Source organism: Trichomycterus rosablanca, chromosome 6 (assembly GCF_030014385.1).
Source record: "Trichomycterus rosablanca isolate fTriRos1 chromosome 6, fTriRos1.hap1, whole genome shotgun sequence".
Lineage (NCBI taxonomy): Eukaryota > Metazoa > Chordata > Actinopteri > Siluriformes > Trichomycteridae > Trichomycterus > Trichomycterus rosablanca.
This window is the reverse complement of record NC_085993.1, coordinates 48,466,873-48,489,788: the sequence shown is the minus strand read 5'-3', so window position 1 is coordinate 48,489,788 and position 22,916 is coordinate 48,466,873. Positions and strand designations below refer to the sequence as shown.

Sequence of the window (22,916 nt, the reverse complement as noted above, 5' to 3'; positions counted from 1 at the left end):
CATGCCTGACAACACAGTTTAATCAGTGCTGGCTTTGGCAGCACCAGTGCAACCAGTGCACATGGCACTAGGGTGGCACAGTGGTCTATTATGAATAATTTCCTCTGGGATAAATAAAGTATCTATCTGTCTGTCTGTCTGTCTATCTGTCTGTCTGTCTGCCTGTTTGTCCATCCATTCATTTATCTGTCTGTCTGTCTGTCCATCCATCCATCCATTCATTTATCTGTCTGTCAGATTGTCTATCTGTCTGTCTGCCTTTTTGTCTGTCCATTTATCCATTCATTTATCTGTCTGTCAGTCTGTCTGTCTGTCTGTCTGCCTTTTTGTCTATCCATTCATTTATGTCTGTCTGTCTATCTGTCTGTTTGTCTGTCCATCTATCCATTCATTTATTTATCTGTCTGCCTGTCTTTTTGTCAGTCTGTCTGTCAGTGTCTATCTGTCTGTCTGTCTATCTATCTATACACCCACCCATCCATCCATCTATCCAATCATGTATCTGTCTGTCTGTCAGTCTATCTGTCTGTCTGACTGTCTTTCTGTCTGTCTGTCTGTCTATCTGTCCATCCATCCATCCATCTATCCATTCATTTATCTATCTTACTTTCTGTCTGTCTATCTATCTATCTGTCTGTCTGTCTGTCTATGTATCTATCTATCTATCTTTCTGTCCGTACACCTGTCTGTCCGTCTGTCTATTTATCTAGCCCACCACTGCTTGAATCCCACAGGTCCTACCAGCCGGCCAGGTGTCTGGGTCAGGGGTGGGTGGCTTAGGCCCTGAGATGGATTGATACCCTGTCCAGGGTATCCCTGCATTGCGCCCAGTGTTTCCTTGGTGAAACTGGACCCACTGCAACCTTGACCAGGATCATGTGGTTGATTGAAATGAGTGTGCCTCTGTACACAGATGTTTATTAAGACATGCTGTGCTAAGTTTGATGTGAAGGAACCACAGTGGTGAGAACAAAGTACTAAATCATCCTTATTAAAGACCTTAATTAAAATGTTAATAATTAAATGTTAATTGACAGTCAGGCTTTGTTGTCCGACATTAGAGCCTGACCTCTTTCGACTGAATGGGCATGGATTTCCACAGACTTATTCCAAAATCTAGTGAAAACCCTTTATAAGAAAGGGGAGATTGGTATTCTAGGGGGAGACGGGAGATCTATATTAATGCACAACAAGCTCATAGTCAGGTGTCCAAATACATTTGGATGTATAGTGAATAGTGTATATTAGGTTATATAATTAAACTTCTACAGGCATCTGGAAAACTTGCTTTTTCCTGTGGCTATGACAAAGGTCTTTACCAAAAATCCTTAAAATCTGTTATTCTTTTTTAGGTTTTCTGTGCAGTAAAATTTAGATTATTGTTATTTTTATTATTTAAGGAATAATGATGGAAAGAAAAAAGCAATAATAGAAATTGTCATTACGTAAACTGGCTTCATTTTTACCATCCCAGCTTAAAAAAAAAAACAAATAATAATAATATTTATCGTTTTTTATTTTTCAAATCTAGTTTCTATAATGCCTTTTTTACCGGACACCTCCTATACTTTAAGTTTCTTTTGTGATCCCTGTAGCATCTCGTATAGGACGTGTTAAGTGACCTCAGGCTTGCTGTGAAGTGCTCAGCTTGTTGCCACTGAGCTCTTGCTGTTACCCTATAGAATAAGGTTAAAGGTCTCCGTTCCTCGGAGGGCGAGTTAATTGGCTGATAGGCCAGAGGGACACATTTTGGCCTTTTCTACTCAGCGCCTCTAATGCATGGATTTTACAGTGGAGTCCAGATGCCGAGTCGAGCCTGTATGTGTCCGTGCATACACGTGTACGTGTGTTAGTGGGGTGGAATCGATATTATGTTCAAGATCATGAATAATTGAAGTGGGATCGCAGTGAGTGTTTAAAGTCACTTCTAGAAGTTTTGTGGGAAAAGGCACGCACACACACACACACACACACACACACACACACATACACACAAGAACAACTTTTTACATTCTTGCTGGGCTTTATTACCCAAAGCCTTCACTTATGAGAATTCATCTCTTACCCTTGAATTGATCTGTGCAATGCAACAACAGCTCCTGTGCTTTAGATGCAACTTGAACTGGAAAATACACCGATCAGCCATAACATTAAAACCACCTCCTTGTTTCTACAGTCACTGTCCATTTTATCAGCTCCACTTACCATATAGAAGCACTTTGTAGTTCTACAATTACTGACTGTAGTCCATCTGTTTCTCTACATACTTTTTTAATCTGCTTTCACCCTGTTCTTCAATGGTCAGGACCACCACAGGACCACCACAGAGCAGGTATTATTTAGGTGGTGAATCATTCTTAGCACTGCAGTGACACTGACATGGTGGTGGTGTGTTAGTGTGTGTTGTGCTGGAATGAGTGAATAAGACAGCAATGCTATATGGTAAGTGGAGATGATAAAATGTACAGTGAGTGTAGAAACAAGGAGGTTGTTTTAATGTTATGGCTGATCGGTGTATGTTGCATTTATAAGTGTTTATTTTCAGTATTTGTACAGTTACAATCTCCTTTTAGCTCAAATCCTAAACCTAAAAGAACTTCTAATAAAAAAAGTTTGTGTGTCAGGTCTTCTGCATTGATTATATTAAAAATTATTATTAAAATTACTATTTACTAAAGTTTTATCTTTAGTAAAGTGATCATATTAGGTTTTATCTCTCAAACACTTTTAACTGCCATGTTTGTGTTGGACATCTTGATTAATTATTTGTACGGTCTAAAAAAAAAAGCTTTTTTTTTTTAATGGATGTATGGGAAGGATGTTTTTTCCTCAACCGTTTCTTTTCACCAGCCAGAGGCGAAGTCTCACAGACTAATGAGACCAGTGTGTGCAGAGAGACATGCTATCCTGCTCGAGCCATCATTCAGGTACAAAATCCAGCATACAGATACAGTAATAATGAGTAACCCTGTTGTCCCCCGTCAGCCATGCTTTCTGGATGCCCGCCAGGTTGTCAGCACAGCTGAGAGTCAACCTTGCCTTGAGATATAGTAGTGGTGTGCTGCCTGATTGCCCATCTGACTAGTTTTATTATGGATAATAGGACATTTCAAGCAAGTTAGCACTACAAGCAACACATTTTCAGTATTCCTGCTGGACTAGATCAGTGTCTGAGAGCTGCATGAATGTCATGAGAAATATATTCAGGTGCAATTTTGCTAAAATGAAAAAAATCTGGTCACAAAAGAGATAAAGTAGAAAATTATGCACCAAGGAGGGAACAAATTTAATCCCAAGCGATGCTGAACCCGTCTCCCAAGAGTTGGAGGGACGACAGTGATCAATGTGACTCTCTGGCCAGTCTGTGGCGTCTGTAAGCTCATGTGTATGGAGGGTGTCCTCCAGGTCCTCATGTTTATAGATAGTCTCCTCCAAGCACCTATATTTGCCTAATCTTAACTGCATGTACTGTTGTTTAAAACAGAATGGTTGGTATACTTTGTATGTCCTGGATGAGGCATGTCCTCGTCCTTTAGTGGTATTCAGGGAACAACATGGAAAACAGATAGTTAAACCAATTAAATAAAAGCAACCAAGTCTTTATTTGAGCAACAGTAGCTTGTCTGTTGGATCGGACCATACGGGCCAGCCTTCGCTCCCCACGTGCATCAATGAACCTTGGCCGCCCATGACCCTGTCGCCGGTTTACCACTTTTCCTTCCTTGGACCACTTTTGATAGATAAAATCATAATAACAAAACTCTTAATAACAAAGCTCTGTGGGCAGCAGAGAACAGATCAGCAGTAATAATCATTCACACAAATCTGTTATTTATAGTTCATATTATTTTATTGTTATTCTGTTGTGTTGCATAGGCGAATGTGTGCTTTTCCTTAATAGACTAAATGGTTCCTCTTAAAAGAGAGAAGTGGGCACATGTGCTATATTAGTCCAGTGAAAAGTGGTGTGTTATGTTCATTATGCCCACATGCACTCTGTGATGTTTCTCATGAGGATTTCTAATAGAAGCTTCTATTAACAAAGCACAGCAAAGAGCTTGCAATGTTATTATTTGAGTGGTGGATCATTCTCAGCACTGCAGTGACACTGACATGGTGGTGGTGTGTTAGTGTGTGTTGTGCTGGTATGAGTGGATCAGACACAGCAGCGCTGCTGGAGTTTTTAAATACCGTGTCCACTCACTGTCCACTCTATTAGACACTCCTACCTAGTTGTTCCACCTTGTAGATGTAAAGTCAGAGACGATCGCTCATCTATTGCTGCTGTTTGTGTCGGTCATCTTCTAGACCTTCATCACTGGTCACAGGACACTGCTCAGGGGGTGCTGTTGGCTGGATATTTTTGGCTAGTGGACTATTCTCAGTCCAGCAGTGACATTGAGGTGTTTAAAAACTTCATCAGCGCTGCTGTGTCTGATCCACTCATACCAGCACAACACACACTAACACACCACCACCATGTCAGTGTCACTGCAGTGCTGAGAATGATCCACCACCTAAATAATACCTACTCTGTGGAGGTCCTGTGGGGGTCCTAACCATTGAAGAACAGGGTGAAAGCAGGCTAAAAAAGTATGTAGAGAAACAGATTGACTACAGTCAGTAATTGTAGAACTACAAAGTGCTTCTATATGGTAAGTGGAGCTGATTAAAATGGACAGTGAGTGTAGAAACAAGGAGGTGGTTTTAATGTTATGGCTGATTGGTGTATGTTCTCACAGTGTTGGGATTTAATGATTTTGGCAACCAGTCTTTAAGTTTGTTTTTAGTTCTTTAGGTTATTGTGGGTTTTCTGCTATAAATATGCATGCAGCAACTTCAGTCCAGGACACACCTAAACTCATTATAAATGTCATTCTCGAACACTCACTTTTTATCAAGGTCTGGGTAAAGAAAATAATTTTAAAGACGTTTTAAAGACGTTTAAAAATGAGATTTTTGGCCACTCAGGTGGCGCAGCGGTAAACCAGAGTTGGATTCTGAGTACATCGTTTCGAATCCAGCTCTGCCTCCCCGGTTCGAGGCTGGGCGGCTGTATGAGCAACGAGTGGGCCGGTTGCTCAGTTGGGGGGGTGGGACAAAGAACCGGATGTGGTTCTCTCTCTGTCAGAATGCGATTACGACCTCTGCCGGCTGATTAGAGGCAAAAATGCATCCGGCTGCTGCTCATGTTTCGGAGGGGATATGGGTTAGCTTCGATCTCCTCTGTCAGGGCAGGGTTCGGCATAGACAGAGAGGAAGCACGATGCAAATTGAGCAATTGGATGTGCTAAAGGGGGAGAAAAAGGGGGGAAAAAAAGAGATTTTAATTTATTCAAGGCCACTAAAGCTGCCCTGTTGAAATCATAATAAGACATTCAGTTTCTTAAAATGTAGCCCTTGGTGGGGAAAGTCAAAGCACTAGTCTGATTGTCAAGTGACCCTGGATTAACCAATACAGAAATCTCCAACGTCTCTCCCTCGATGTCTTTTATCATTTTAATGATGAGTATGTGTGGAACGATTCAGTCTGAAGGATCGCAGCCATGTTGCTCAATAGTTTGGTGGAAATATTACACGAGTAAGAGCTATGTGCTGACAAAACGAACATGCGAGTCAATCATGCACAACTTAAAATGAATCACTTAGACTTTTAAATCAAGTCTGATTTATCATTTATGCAGTTTAAAGCACAGGCAGTTTTACATAATAAAGAGTTTCAGTGCTCCTAGTGGGACCACCAATAATCATTTTAGTGTGATTTCAATAATACAATTTTAATGTTATTGAATTAACTTCATTTTAATGTTAATATTTCATCAAATGAAATATTATATAGCCACACCAATCTCCCGGCGGGACTGAGCTGCCCACACTGCGGCAAAGTCTGCGCAGCCAAGATTGGACTCATCAGCCACCTCAGAACCCATCGACAGATTGTCCAGTAAAGAACGAAGGAAGACGATCGTTCTCGGCAACGAGGGATAGCCAGAGAGAGACACAAATGTACCATGGCAGTTTTATAGAAAGTATCAGCTTTTGTTTATCACTGCTGGACCAAAACAAAGCCAGTTCAGCAAAACCATAAACCCAGAAGATCTATAGAACATAAAAAGTAAAATTATTAGAATCGTTAATCAGTTTAAAAAAAACATTTCTCAACCCCACATGCTGCCAAATGTGTTTAATGCCTTTAACTCTGTGCAGGCCACTGGAGTGTGTCCATAAAAAATTGGTCAAACCATGTATTTAAAGGCCTCGTTTTTGCACAGGGGCACAGTCATGCTGGAAAAGGAAAGGGCCATCCCAAACTGTCAAAAAATAAATAAATAAATAAAATGTTCTGTACCAACATTGATGCTACACACAAAACATATCATGTTCCCATGGTAGTTGTGTTATAGAAAGTATTAGCTTTTTAAGAATAGGGGCCACTGTTATCACTGCTGAACTAAAAGAAAGCCAGTTCAGTAAGACCATAAACCCAGAAGATCTATAGAACATAAACAGTAAAAACTAGAATCACTTATTTGCTGTATTGCTGAAAACTTAGCTGTAAGGGTAATCAATAAATTCAGGAGTTACCTGAGGAAACCTATGTGGACAGGAGAAAAACTTGATCATTTGCTTCCACTTTTCTGGCAAAGGTTTAAGTCAAAACAAGCATGGCATCTTTTTTATAATTATATTTATGGATTTCTTATTTACTCCAAATTTAGTCATATTAAAATACTTAGCTGTATCTTTTTTCCTTTTATGTACCTACCACACACCCCCTCCAACACGTGTGCAGTCAGCCGCTTCTTTTCACCTTGCAAGGAACGAGTTCACACAGAGAGCAGTGTCTTCACAGAGAGTCACGCACTGCTCCCCTTTATTCAACATCAATGCACTAGCAGAGGCCGAGTCAACACCTCAAACTCGTTGTGCTCCTCAAACCGTTCCTGAAGCATTTTTGCTTTGTGGCATGGCGCATCATCCTGCTGAAAGAGGCCACATGAAAGGGTGAACATGGTCGGCAACAATGCTTAGGTAGGTGGTACGTGTCAAAGTAACATCCACATGGATGGCAGGACCCGAGGTTTCCCAGCAGAACACTGGCCAAAGCATCACACTGCCTCCGCCGGCTTGCCTTCTTCCTATAGTGCATGCTTCCAGGTCTGTAGCATTTTCCTGTTTCATTATGCATGTTCACAAAGCAAGCTTTAAAAAAACACGAAAAAGAAGAACATGAAGCACAGCACCCGGACCTTGAACATCAATTGAGTCTTTCTTGACCAACAGTGCCCAGCCATGCAAATGCTATTTTACTGAATGCTGAGAAGATCACATAAAGGTCACTCTATCTTAATACCAATAGTTTTTAAAGGGAATGTCTAACAAGCTCATGGCCAGGTGTCCAAATACTTTTGGCCATACAGTGTATATAGTCTGAATGTGATTGTACACAGTATGAGTGCTTAGTAAGCTATGATAACAGGTTTCCCTCCGTCTCTTCCTCTGAAACCTACTGCCCTATATCTGTGCATGTGAGCTGGCTCTGACCTCCATCTCCTCCCTGCTGTAAAATCTAATGAAGCTGTAAATTAGTCTCACGTGCTCCAGTGTGGGATTCATGTTGCGTCAGCATCCCCCCCCCCCCCCCCCCCCCCCCGACGACCTCTGTGTGTAGCACGTGGCTCGCTATGACTGTACCTCACCTCCCTCTGTGTTCACCCCATTCAGACACCCCTCCCATTTGTCTGAGCCTTTGTTCTCATTCTACCCACCGCAGTGATTTCTGATCCTATTCTGCTGTATGTTGAGGGTAATATTAATACCCATAAAATGGAGCTTTGTGATGGACTGGCAATCTGTCAAGGGTGTTCCCTACCTTTGGACCAGTTAATTGTGCCTGCCGTGATCCTGAATTGAACAAAGTGGTAGTAAAACAGACTGTGAATGAATGAACAACATATTTAAAGACATTTCGTTTCAAACTCATGTGCATCAGTATAGGATTGCCCTCCCCTACCCGGAGCAGCCATAACACCCTTCACTCTTCTGGAAAGGCTTTCTCCAAATGTTTGGAGTGTGTCTATGGAAAACAAGTACAGGGTCTTGCTTAAAAGGTTGTCAGAAACTAGAAGCGTATATTTTATTTCTATAATTGATTTTATACACGTTTATAGCAATAGGTGGGCTAAAACAACTGACCCCAATAATCCGAAGGGGTGTCCACATACTTTTGGCTGTATGCTGTAATACATTACATTTTTAGCATTTAGCAGATGCCTTTATCCAAAGCGACTTACAATTGAGAGTATACATTACAAGCAATTGAGGGTTAAGGGCCTTGCTCAAGGGCCCAAAAGTTGCAAGCTGGCAGATGTGGGGCTTAAACTAGCAACCTTCAGATTACTAGTCCGGTAACTTAACCGCTAAGCTACCCCTTGCCCTGTATTGTTTTTGTGATCATTAATACATGTGTACAGTCATACCAGTACAGGACACACTGCCATGCAATTACAATGTCATCATCTTATCTAACATGATATTTTTTAATTAGGGTGGCACAGTGGTGCAGGGGGTAGTGCTGTCACCTCACAACAAGAAGAGCCTGGGTTCAAATCCCCGGCCGTGTAGCCAGGGTCCCTGCGTTTGCATTGTTTTCCTCCAGGTGCTCCGGTTTCACAAGTCCAAATACATGCAGCCAGTTTAATTGGAGATACTAGAAATTTCCCTAAGTGTGTGTCAGAGATGTTCACAAGTCACAAAATACGAGTCCGAGTCAAGTCACGAGTCTTTAGGCTAGAGTCCGAGTCAAGTCACGAGTCTTTAGGCTAGAGTCCGAGTCAAGTCACGAGTCTTTAGGCTAGAGTCCGAGTCAAGTCAAGTCTTTAGGCTAGAGTCCGAGTCAAGTCACGAGTCTTTAGGCTAGAGTCCGAGTCAAGTCAAGTCTTTAGGCTAGAGTCCGAGTCAAGTCACGAGTCTTTAGGCTAGAGTCCGAGTCAAGTCACGAGTCTTTAGGCTAGAGTCCGAGTCAAGTCACGAGTCTTTAGGCTAGAGTCCGAGTCATAAAAAATCATAACCACTGCTTACCTTACCTTATGTTCTTCCAGATGCTATTAAATTTATAACCGTGTGTCCCATTAGGAATAGAATCCGTTATTTTGTAAATGTGCTTATAATTAAAAACCTCCAAACTTTTCCTGGTTGTGAAGTAAAACACTAATTCGTTAGAAAGCCAATCAAGCGTTTCATTACCACATCATCTGTGTGTCGCAAACTAAATACATGCAAATAACAGCATTTCTTACTAAAAATTAAAATCAGAAGGTCTCAGAAGGTCTGAAAATGGTCTTTCAGCCATTAGCGCCAGTTGTTCCTGTGAAGTGCACTATGTAGGGTATTCCACCATTTTAAGAGATTTTTGATATTCCAATCCAAAGGTAACGAAAATATTCAAATGAAGTGAACTTCAAACTTCAAACATTTTTGCCCATTCTTGCTTTATACAAGACTTCAGCAGCTTGACAGTTTACGGTCGCTGTTGTGTAATATTCTTCATTTTTATGTGTCTTACATTTTAATAGAGGACAGATCTGGACTTTAGACGGGCCAGTTAAGAAAACACACTTTGCTTCTACAAAGCTGCATTGTTGTATCATGTGCAGAATGTAGCTTGGCTTCCTTCGTCTTGCTGAAATAACCATCGACTTCCCTAGAAAAGATGTCACCTTGATGTTTGATGGCAGCATGTGTCACTCTAAAATGCCAGTATATGCCTCTGGGTCAATGTTACCTTCACACTGCAAGTCACCCATGTCATAAGCACAGATGCTCCCACATTCCATAACAGATGTTGGTTTTTGCACTGTTTACTAACAGTCTGGATGTAACAGTCACTGCCTATTTTATCAGCTCCATCAAGCACTGTGTAGTTCTACAGTTACTGACTGTATTCCATCTGTTTCTCTACATACTTTTTTAACCTGCTTTCACCCTGTTCTTCAATAATCAGGACCACTACAGAGCAGGTATTATTTAGGTGGTGGATGATTCTCAGCACTGCAGTGACACTGACATGGTGGTGGTGTGTTAGTGTGTGTTGTGCTGGTATGACTGGATCAGACACAGCAGCGCTGCTGGAGTTTTCAAATATCGTGTCCACTCACTGTCCACTCTATTAGACACTCCTACCTAGTTGGTCCACCTTGTAGATGTAAAGTCAGAGACGATCGCTCATCTATCGCTGCTGTTTGAGTCGGTCATCTTCTAGACCTTCATCAGTGGTCACAGGACGCTGCCCACGGGGTGCTGTTGGCTGGATATTTTTGGTTGGTGGACTATTCTCAGTCCAGCAGTGACAGTGAGGTGTTTAAAAAGCACTGCTGTGTCTGATCCACTCATACCAGCACAACACACACTAACACACCACCACCATGTCAGTGTCACTGCAGTGCTGAGAATGATCCACCACCTAAATAATACCTGCTCTGTGGTGGTCCTGTGGGGGTCCTGACTATTGAAGAACAGTATCAAAGGAGGCTAACAAAGCATGTAGAGAAACTGATGGACTACAGTCAGTAATTGTAGAACTACAAAGTGCTTCTATATGGTAAGTGGAGCTGATAAAATGTACAGTGAGTGTATAAACAAGGAGGTGGTTTTAATGTTATGGCTGATTGGTGTATCTGTACCCCTCTTCTAAGTATTCCTCGATTCCTAATGATTCAGGTGTTTAATTCCAGCAGGTCCATTAATTCCTTTGGTGTTTGGTGTGGACGAGATCCAGTGTCCTGCACCGAGCCCTATAGAACATTATTTGTAAGCCAGGCCTTCTCATTCAACATCTGTGCTTGGCCTTACAAATGCTCTTTTGACTAAGTGGGCACTAATTTCCACAGACACACTTCAAACTGTTGTGAAAGCTTTTAGAGACGAGTGGAGGCTTTAACAGCTGCAAAGTGGAATGGCTCGAACGCTCCATATTAATGGCTATGGCTTTAAAATGGGATGTCCAGCAAGCTTAAAGTCAGGTGTCCACAAACATCCTGCAAATTTAGGGTTTATTTGCATAGGGCTGATCCAACACCTCCAAGATGAAAAACCCAGCTCCGGGCTGCAGAGAGTACACATTTAAACAAGTAAACAGTGATGCATGTGCATTGCTTACATTCCTAAATTAAATAACTAATCGTGTTCATGCTTAGCCTCGACGTTACATGTGAAAGTTTGTGTTGCAGTGCCAGCATATGCTCTGTTATATGATTATAAATCATCTACTTGTATCATTCCTCACCATATGACGTAACGCTGCTTATTACTCCTCCTTATTGTTTATCTAGGCGACCAGGAGCAGCAGATGATTTGATTCTAATAGCATTACTCATTACTGCCAAAGCTACACAACATAATATCGCCAAGTTAGGGGTAAAATCAATCACAGTTAGCTTTTAGCTGCTAGCAAACCGGTGCACATGGACCTGAAAGCCGGTACTATGCTAAACACAACGTTTCTCTATATTTCCCTCTGTCAGCAGAACAGCATTAGGAAGGTAGTTAATCAAAAGCGCATTAGCATACAGTTCAGGCGTCTTCCCCTGTCTCGTCTAAGCCAGGAGAAACGTGCCCAGATTTCTAGAAACGAGCTCTCGTTCACACCGATGGAACCAAAGTGGGAGCTACGCTGAAAGGCCAGAAATGTGCAGACACTCGAAAATACTTCAGTGTTTTTTTCCAAACAGCTGTACACCACTGCAGCTGACACTCGACATTGCACCTTGGACGTTGAGGATGATCATGTGTGAGCTGCTCAACCATTAAAGCCCAGTTCATGAAGCTTTCCAAAAATGAAGTCTGTGCTTCCAATGCTTCCAGAGACGGAACTAGTACAGACTGACAGTTTAGCATTTTGTGTCCTGCTGGCTGAGGTGTTGTTGCACTTTCTAAGGCAATATCACTTTTATTTTAATGGTGTTTGCAATAATATTATTTATTTCACAAATGTTCGAACTAGATTCTGCAGGTCCTATTACTGTAGACCCTATCAGCCAAAAATAGGCTATGTCTGAGGTGGTGTGACCAAAGCCCTGCGATGGACTGGTGCCATGTCAGTGTTATTCCTGCCTTGTGTTTCCTGGGTGGAAACGGACCCTCTGTGACACTGACCAGGATGAAGCAGTTGATAATAATTTTTTTACCTTTGAAGAAGTGCTTTCTCACCTCCAACACTAGTCCAAAATGAATAAAGCACTAAGCTACATTCCTTTACAAAAATGATAATCATAATAAAATTAACTCATAACAATGTAGCAATTTTGGGTTAATAACGTTTATTTATGTTTGGTTTACCATTTTTAGACGCAAAATTAGCTTAACTGCCAACGACGACCCTAGACAAGTTTTACAAAGTCTACTTAAGACTACTTTGGACAATTTCAATCAAAATCCAGTTGTATGGCGCCCAGGTGGCGCAGCGGGATATTCCGCTAGCACACCAGCGCAGATATTCTGAACTCCTCGGTTAGAAACTTGTTGTTGCCACTGGTCGGCTGGGCACCATCTGCCGGGCATAATTGACAGTGCATACAAGATTGTATACAAGTTGTATGTAATGAGGTAAATAGCAAAAAGACAATTACACCCAACTGGCTAAACTGCAGAACATTTATATTCTGCCAGTATTAATCTATAAAGATTAATTAAAGATTAAGACACTATACTGTATAGACTAACAATGAGCTGTCGACATTTCAAATGATCCACACCAAACTCTGGAACAAAAAGAGCCTTCCCCAAACTGTTCATACAAATCTGAAAACCTTTAAATTATTTTACATCTTTGATTTTATTCATGCACCTGTTAGCAATGGGTGTAGCTTAAACATCTCACCTCATTAGGAGCAGTGTGTACGTAATTGTGGCTATATGATGTACTTATAGCCATGTACTGTATCTAGACAGACGGGAAGGCACGGTGGTTTGGTGGGTAGCACTGGCGCCTTACAGCAAGAAGGTCCTGGGTTTAATTCCCAGGTGGAGCAGTCCACACTCTTCTCTGTGAAGTTTGCATGTTCTCCCTGTGTCTGCATGGGTTTCTTCCCACAGTCCAAAGTTGTGCAAGTGAGGTGAATTAGAGATACAAAATTGTCCATGACTGTGTTGAACATTAAACTTAAACTGATTAATCTTGTGTATCCAGTGACTACCTGTCCTGTCATGAATGTAACCAAATTGTGTAAAAACATGACGTAACAATACATATAATAAAAGAAAAAAAAATCTATACAGACAGAAGCTTCAGGTTTACATTAAATCATCCGGTGTGAGTGGTTGTGTCAAAAAATAATGTCAAGTCAGGCATCAGAAAACAGACTTTCAGTTGAATAGAATATGTTCTGAATCAACAGAGCGAGAGAGCAGTTGATAGTGATTCCTGCGGTGCAGTGGTTTGAATATTTGTGTACAGAGACGTCCACTTTGCTGGCCTTTTGTTTGTTCACTTCTAGTTCTACACAATCTGTTGTCAAGCCCTATAAAATATTCATTCCCTACAAACCTCCAGGTGCTACGTGTGTTAGAATAAACAACCGGTGGTGTGTCGGTGCATGCTTCAAGAGATGTATGGGAAAAGCTGCTGTAATAACCTTCAGAACTAAATAGAGAAACTATTGGGGGTCTTGCTGACACCAAACTGTGCACTGACTGTTTTTATCTTTGGATGAAAAGGTCCTCCAAGAAGCTGTCAGTACGTGCATCAATACATCTCACTCTGGCTCTGACAGATTCTTAGTGGAATTGTTAGCATCACAATATAAAGAGACTCATACCAAGTCCACCAGATAGAGTTTCATTAACCTTGGGGAATTGAAGATGATTTCCCAGGAGAAATGGGCCAAAATTGAACAACAAGTCTCAAAAATCTGATTGTTTCTCACTATAAATGTCTCAAAGCCAGCAGTAGCTTAGTGATTGTGTTTGTTCATGGTGTCTGATTATTTCTCTCTGATCAGATTTTTTTCTTAGGGTTTATAAATACAGTGGTACCTTGTAACTCAACGTCCCCCAAACTCAAAATCTTTGAAACTCAACACCCTTCATCGAGAAATTTGTACCCTTGAACTCAACGTTTCCTTTAAACTCAGCGCTCGGCTTGAGCGGTGCAATAAAATCTGCATTTGTGTGGAATAACTGTCAACTTCACTCTGAAAGCTCCACATGTATCTGTGTTTATCTGGATTGTTTCTCCTGTTTCACTTTTAAACTCGTGTTACAGCTCGAGGTTCTGAGAAATTGTAAGAATCAGTTTTTCCGAGAGTCTAAAACACTTAATGCGACTTAATCTATTGAAATAACGACACAGAAACACTGAACTTCTCTTAATTATTACTGCTCATAAGTTCTCTCCACTAATTAATAAGCATAAGAAAACAATAAAGAAGTAAAAGGTAAAGTGCAGGTTTTATTGTATTTTTATTGATTTGTAACCATTTTTTAATTGTATTAATTGTACATTTATATTATACTCGTGTTATTTTCAGTGTATAAGTGTCAAGAACAACCCCATTATTTTACATAAGCCTAAAATATATGCGGTTCCACAGGACCATGGAACGTATTAAGTAGTTTCCCAAACATCCTTATGGGAAAAAATACCTTAAAACTCAACATCTTTTAAACTCAACGCCACTCCCAGAACCAGTTGACGTTGAGTTTCAAGGTACCACTGTACATATGTTTTGTTCATATGTATTAGTACCGATATTTTATGCTTTTCTGTGTACCATCAGCAGTGATAATTTTGACAAATGACAAAGAAGTCAAGGTTACAAATGAAGCTTATGATGAAGCCTACTTTATTATTATTAGTAATATTATTATAAATAGTTAATAACCTGATTAGTAAATTGAATTCTTTAAAATTGTAACCATATTTACTTAATTCACCAGTGATTTTTAATCAAATATTTATGTTGGTCATTATATGAAAGATGGGTGGCATGTGACTATTAGCAAGAAGGTCCTGGGTTAGATTCTCTGGGACTTTTCTGGTTGAAGTTAGCATGTTCTCCTCGTGTTTGCGTGGGTTTCCTCTGGGTGCTCTGGTTTCCTCCTACAGTCCAAATACATTATAGATACAAAATTGCCCTATGTGTGTGTGTGTGTGTGTGTGTTTGCCTTGCGATGACAAACTGTGTGTGTGTTTGCCGTGTGAACACTGATGCTCGTCTACAAAGCCAAATATGGACCAGCCCCAAGCTACCTTTGAGGTCAAATAAAACACCACTCTGTACCACGCAACCTCCCAGCCACTAGTCTCGCTCGACATGATCCTCCACCCAGAACTCGAGGATGACGAGCATCAAGGTTCTTCTCTGTACTGGCACCCAAGTGGTGGAACGAACTTCCTCTGTCTGTCCAAACATCTTTAGACGATTAAAAACCTTTATCGCCTCTTTACTGAGCACTTAAGCTGACATGTACTTACTAATGCTCTTATTTCCTGCATTAAAAAAAGAAACTTTGGTTCTAACAGGATTTTCAGCAGATTTGTGTTTCTGGACTGTTGTTTACTTAAACTAGAGTAAGGTCATGTTTACTATGGAAGCTCTTCTGTAAGTCGCCCTGGATAAGAACGTCTGCTAAATGCCGGAAATGTAAATGTAAATATGTAAATGATGGAGTGTCCAGGGTGTTTCCAACATTAGCTCATTGATTGCACCCACTGCAACCCTGACCAGGATAAAGCGGTAATAAAACAGACAATAAATGAATGAATTATATAAATGGTCCTGCATGTCATTTGTTCTGGTCGCTGCTTTGATGTGACCTGTTTTTATACTTTTTCTGTCATTTTTAGCATCTTCAAATGCATCTTAAAAATTCATTTTTCCCAGACTCCATTAACGATGTACCACCAGTACCGGGGTGATAATGATTTGTATTATTGAATAAATATGATAATCCAACGTTACCTCCTGCTCGCGCTCGGCTTCTCATAACTTTATTCCCCGAGGAGGAGGAATCGAGCGGAAGAGACGATGTGCTTTAGTGGCTGATGGAATGGAGTGTAGCTCATTAGTTCTGTCCACAAACCTTCATTTTTGTACAGAATGTGATGCTTTCCGTGTCAAATGATCTGTAAAGCAGTTCAGTGTAGCGTCTCCTCCTTCCTCTACACAAAGCCTGGAAGCCATGGAAAACGAACAAAACCGGCAGTGAAAACAGTTTTATTACTTAAAAATGTTCATTTTAAACAGGAAAAAAACATTAAATCTTAATTTATAAGAATTTTCTATAGGATATATTTCATATGTTTTCTTAAATCCATTTCTGTTTGCTTATTAGGATTTTACACTTTGGTTACATTCATGACAGGAACGGTAGTTACTCATTACACAAGATTCATCAGTTCACAAGTTGCACGTCTTTGGGAGGAAACCAGAGCACCCACACAGACAGGGAGAACATGCGAGCTCCGCACAGAAAGGTCACAAATGATCGAACCCGGGACCTTCTTGCTTTGAGGCGACAGTGCTATCCACTTAGCCGCCGTGCTGCCCTAAATCCATGTCCATGATGCGCTATATGGCTAAAAGTATGTAGACACATGACCATTAGCTTGTTGCCATTTCCAAAACAATAGCCAGCAACGGTAAATATGATATATCCCCTTTAATAAGTTTGTGGGTCCACATACTTTTGGCCTTATTCAGATGAAGACGGTTCTTCTCTGAGATGCCGAATAAAAACTGTGACCTTGTGAGAAAAGTGTCTTTAAAATACACTGATCAGCCATAACATTAAAACCACCTCCTTGTTTCTAGACTCACTGTCCATTTTATCAGCTCCACTTACCATATAGAAGCACTTTGTAGTTCTACAATTACTGACTGTAGTCCATCTGTTTCTCTACATACTTTTTTAGCCTGCTTTCACCCTGTACTTCAATGGTCAGGACCCCCACAGGACTACCACAGAGCAGGTATTATTTAGGTGGTGGATCATTCTCAGCACTGCAGTGACACTGACATGGTGGTGGTGTGTTAGTGTGTGTTGAGAGTTTTTAAATACCGTGTCCACTCACTGTCCACTCTATTAGACACTCCTACCTAGTTGGTTCACCTTGTAGATGTAAAGTCAAAGACGATCGCTCATCTATTGCTGCTGTTTGAGTTGATCATCTTCTAGACCTTCATCAGTGGTCACAGGACGCTGCCCATGGGGCGGTGTTGGCTGGATATTTTTGGTTGGTGGACTATTCTCAGTCCAGCAGTGACAGTGAGGTGTTTAAAAACTCCATACCAGCTCAACACACGCTAACACACCACCGCCATGTCCCAAATAATACCTGCTCTGTGGTGGTCCTGTTGGGGGGCTGACCATTGAAGAACAGCATGAAAGGGGGCTAACAAAGCATGCAGAGAAACAGATGGACTACAGTCAGTGTAGAAACAAGGAGGGGGTTTTAATGTTATGGCTGATCGGTGTATATTTTATTATACATATTTGCCAGGTTTGCAGCTGCTTCATCTATTTATGCATAATTCATTTTTGATGTTTTAAGAAAAGCATTATTACATACTAGCCTGTCAGCATGTGATTTTTTTATTAGATTTGCTTTATGAAAGATCTAGTGCTCAGCCTATTTTATTTATGTTTTAATTTGTTTCCTTTGTTCCGCTGTTCTCTTGCTTGTATGACACTTCGCGCTGGTCGTCTAGCCGGCTGAGGCCACAGACTACTACATTCTTCTTCAGAGATCTGCGAGTCTGTTGATTGTTTACACCATTCATCGACTGATTCTTACAGAAGGTTTACAGAGAATAACAAAATAATTTCTCTGTGTTCTTGGTGCCGGCAGCTTAATAATAGAGCAGAAATCACTGTGAGTGAGTGAGAACTCCCCATCCGGCCTTCTCTTACTTACACCAATGAGGCATAACATTATGACCACCTTCCTAATATTATGTTGGTCCCCCTTTTGCTGCCAAAACAGCCTTGACCCGTCAAGGCATGGAGTCTGACACCTTTCTATCAGAACCAGCATTAACTTCTTCAGCAATTTGAGCTGCAGTAGTTCGTCTGTTGGATAGGACCACACGGGCCAGCCTCCTCTCCCCACGTACATCAATGAGCCTTGGCCGCCCATGACCCTGTCACCGGTTTATCACTGTACCTTCCTTGGACCACTTTTGATAGATACTGACCACTGCAGACCGGGAACACCCCACAAGAGCTGCGGTTTTGTAGATGCTCTGACCCAGTCGTCTAGCCATCACAATTTGGCCCTTGTCAAACTCGCTCAAATCCTCACGCTCGTCCATTTTTTCTGCTTCTAACATCAACTTTAAGGATAAAATGTTCACTTGCTGCCTAATATATCCCCCCCACTAACAGGTGCCGTGATGAAGAGATAATCATTGTTATTCAGTTCACCTGTAAGTGGTCATAATGTTATGCCCGGTCGGTGTATGTGGCCAATTGTGTCTGTTGATGGCTTGACCAGGCTAATGGCGCAAAGCCTAGGAAAACTATTCTAAGCTCCTAACAGTCTAAAACCAGAGTAAAGTTTGAATGCAGGTACCCAGGATCCCAAACCCTGCTGCTTTTTATAATTCTTTTCTTAGAGCCACTTCTCTTCTTATTTCCAAAAGAAAAATCAATATACAATTTGTTTAATGTGTTCTTTTGTTTGTTTGTTTGTTTTTAGGTCGACAGACTTGTCCCCCCGAAAAGTTTAACTGTGGCGGCCTCGGGAACAAGTGTCTGTCCCTGTCCTGGCGCTGTGACGGAGAGACGGATTGTGAGAACGGAGCGGATGAGGAACATTGCGCTGCAGGTGAGATGGTGGAACGCAGAAGTAAATCAAGTACATCAGAGGCTGGTTACTAACATAACATAACATAACATAACAGTGAATTTAGATCTGGAAAACCATTAAAGTTGGGACATTTCGTAAAATGCAATGCAAACAGGAATCTGTGATCTGTTCAGGCTGCGGAACAGTAATGGACATTTACCCTCCTCATCATCAGTACAGTGATCTCGATAGACAACCCACACACACCCCACACTACCCAGTCTGCACTCTGCACTTTATTCACTTGAACTATATCCACCTCACCTGTACACATACTATGTACATTCATATCTCGTACAATACCTGAACATCTGGACTTTATAATTCATTTATTCATTTTCTTATCCGCTTATCCAGTCAGGGTTGCTGGGGGTTCTGGAGCCTGTTCCCAGTTTTTCAATGGGCGCAAGGCACACAGTAACAGCCTTGACAGGACGCCAGTCCATCGCAGGGCAGACACACATACACACATCCATTCACTTATAGGGCAATTCAGTGTCTCCAATTAACCTGACTGCATGTTTTTGGACTGTGGGAGGAAACCGGAGCTCCCGGAGTAGCTACAGTAGGTGCAGTAGCTCGTCTGTTGGATCGGACCACACGGTGCGTCAATGAGCCTTGGCCGCCCATGACCCTGTCGTCGGTTTAAGCCTGTTCCTTCCTTGGACCATTTTTGATAGATACTGACCACTGCAGACCGGTAACACCCCACAAGAGCTGCAGTTTTGGAGATGCTCAGACCCAGTCGTCTAGCCATCACAATCTGGCCCTCGTCAAACTCACTCAAATCCTCACGCTCGCCCATTTTTCCTGCTTCTAACATCAACTTTGAGGATAAAATATTCACCTGCTGCCTAATATATCCCACCCACTAACAGGAGCCGTGATGAAGAGATAATCAGAGTTATTCACTTCACCTGTCAATGGTCATTATGTTATGCCTAGTCGCATGGCAGCCTCTAATCCACAGTAATGTTACATATTAGAAAGATGTATTACCCTCTCTGTAGCTCGTTTGTATCCCTCCTTCTATAAGTGAGTGTATATTGGTGTAATAGGTTCAGTCCCTGAGGTTACTGCACTCCCATCTGTTTGCACTCGTACCCGCTATGCCAGGCGTGCCACGCTTCCCTCCACCCACGCCTTAAACGACGCGCCCGCCTCCATCAGGCGTGCTGGATCGGTCATTAGATATGCTTTATCTCCCGTCCTAATCCATTTGCTGGTACGATGATAGACTGGGTTATTAGTACAGATCTGATTATGGTGAATTATAAAGCTGTTTTCACATAACCGTGGAAAGCGGGAATGATGACCCTCATCTGCACGGCACAGCTCAATCAGCCGGGATGCGTGTCTACTGCAACTACACACACACACACACACACACACTGTCCAAGGTACAGCGAGCTTTACAATGGCATGGCTTAGCCAATGTAGACATGCATCCCAACCAGCCGGGATGCATGTCTATTCCAACTACACACACACACACACACTGTCCAAGGCACAGCAAGCTTTACATTGGCATGGCTAAGCCATGCCAATGTAAAGCTTGCTGTGCCTTGGACAGTGTGTGTGTGTGTGTGCTTCGTTAAATTTTGGAGTACTAGGATCTGGATGTTTGTGTACACTAGAATTGCCCCTATGCCATCCTAAACCTTTTATTTTCCCTGACATGCCCTGATATTTCAGTTTGATCTATGCCACCCTGCCTTTGGCTCTGCCTCCCACAGGCAGTACCGCGGCCATTAGTAAACACCTCGCTGCACTTTAGAAGCCGCCAAAATAGCCTTGTACCTCCGTAAACAATCACAGCCTTGCTGGGAACGACCCTGCCCTAGCCGCCATGGTGTAAATGCATTTGTTGTGTGGGAGAAGTATTTATTTCCCCAACAGTGCAGAAATTATTCAGTCCTCGATGTATTAATCACAAGATTTGGCTCAGCTGTCCTCTGAGCAGAGAAGGTCAGTCGTTCTTTGGCTTTATTTTATGCGTGAACTTGGTTGGGTGGCAGACCTATTAATCAATACTACAGATTTTTTCCTTCTATAATAACACATAATGTAATCTAATGTAAGTATTAGCTTGCAAAGGGGCAGGTAAAAGGCAAGCGGTAAAAAACACACGCTGGAACCAGAGCTGGGTTCTCGAATACATCGTATCGACTCTCAGCTTTACCTGGCGGCTGCGCTTAGCGGCCACATGAACAACGATTGGCCTGTTGTTCAGATATGGGTGGGATTAAGCCGGATAGAGTCTTTCTCATAACAAATGCTATTACGACCTCTGCTGGCTGATTGATGGCGCCTGCGCAGAGGCGGGAGAAGAGTGCTGTCAGGGTGTATCTCTCCGTACACAGTGCTGAGCTGCATTGTACTCGTCAAAGTGTAGGTGACAAGATGCATATGGCTGCTGCCCGCGTGTCGGAGGGGCGTGGGTTAGCTTCGTTCTCCTCAATCAGAGCAGGAATCGGCATTGGTAGAGAGGAAGCATGACGCAGTCGGGCAATTGGACGCGCTAAAAGGGAGAAAAAGGGGAGAAAATGCATAAATAAAATATAATATAAAAATACAAGAAACATTTTATGACAAGTTTCTTTATTGGACTCAGAAGGAGCGGTGCTTCACGTTAATAATTAGTCTACTAAGGGGCCGAGCCCAACTCCTGAAAAACAACCCCACACCATAATCCCCCCTCCACCAAACTTTACACTTGGCACAATGCAGTCAGACAAGTACCGTTCTCCTGGCAACCGCCAAACCCAGACTCGGCTTGCCAGACGGAGAAGCGTGATTCGTCACTCCAGAGAACACATCTAGAGTCCAGTGGCGGTGTGCTTTACACCACTGCATCCGACGCTTTGCATTGCGCTTGGTGATGTAAGGCTTGGATGCAGCTGCTCGGCCATAGAAACCCACTCCATGAAGCTCTACACACTGTTCTTCAGCTAATCTGAAGGCCACATGAAGTTTGGAGGTCTGTAGCGATTGACTCTGCAGAAAGTTGGCGACCTCTGCACACTATGTGCCTCCGCATCCGCTGACCCGCTCTGTCATTTTACATGGCCTACCACTTTGTGGCTGAGTTGCTGTCGTTCCCAGTCGCTTCCACTTTGTTATAATACCACTGACAGTTACTGTGGAATATTTAGTAGAGAGGAAATTTCACGACTGGACTTGTTGGACAGGTGGCATCACGGTACCACGCTGGAATTCACTGAGCTCCTGAGAGCGACCCATTCTTTCACTAATGTGTGTAGAAGCAGTCTGCATACCTAGGTGCTTGGTTTTATACACCTGTGGCCATGGAAGTGATTGGAACACCTGAATTCAATGATTTGGATGGGTGAGTGAATACTTTTGGCAATATAGTGTATATGCATTTTTTTTTTTTTCTCCGTTTTTTCCCCCAATTTTCTCCCCAATCTAGTCGTATCCAATTACCCTGGTTGCATTACGCTTCACCTCTACCGATACAACCCTCCACGGCTGACTGAGGAGCTTCGCAACTGGCACACGCCCCCTCCAACACGTGAGCAGTACCAACTGCCTCTTTTCACCTGCACAAGGCGAGTTCATATGCGTGAGCGGATCAGCCTTGTGCACAGAGAGCCACACCCTGATCAATGGAGTATTCCTTGACTCAATCAATCAATCAGCCAGCAGAGGTCGAAATTACCTCAGTTATGTGAATTCCCTGTCTCACTCCCACCCTGTATGAACAACAGCCAGTGATAGCTCAGTGGTTAAGGTACTGGACTAGTAAACAGAAGGTTGCCGGTTCAAGCCCCGCCACCACTAAGTTGCCACTGTTGGGTCCCTGAGCAAGGCCCTTAACCCTCAATTGCTCATCGTGTTCTGCTCACTCTGTAAGTCGCTTTGGATAAAAGCGTCTGCTAAATGCTGAAAATGTAAATGTAAACAGCCAATCGTTGTTCATGTAGGCGCCCAGCCCAACAAGTTTGAAATCTCAGCCCTGGTGTGCTAGCGTGTTTTACCGATGCGCCACCTGAGCGGCATGTAGCACATATTTGAAAATACAAGCTCTGTTCTAAAGTGCAACAAG

At 42.2% G+C, this 22,916-nt stretch overlaps 1 protein-coding gene across 1 annotated transcript in view; it reads left to right on the top strand.

The window, feature by feature from the left end:
• lrp8 (low density lipoprotein receptor-related protein 8, apolipoprotein e receptor) overlaps positions 1 to 22,916 on the top strand; it is a 241,779-nt gene that overhangs the window by 139,075 nt on the left and 79,788 nt on the right. The window contains exon 4 of the mRNA XM_062997991.1: positions 18,698 to 18,826. Coding sequence (XP_062854061.1) covers positions 18,698 to 18,826 — 129 coding nt within the window. The remainder of the gene's footprint in view (positions 1 to 18,697; positions 18,827 to 22,916) is intronic.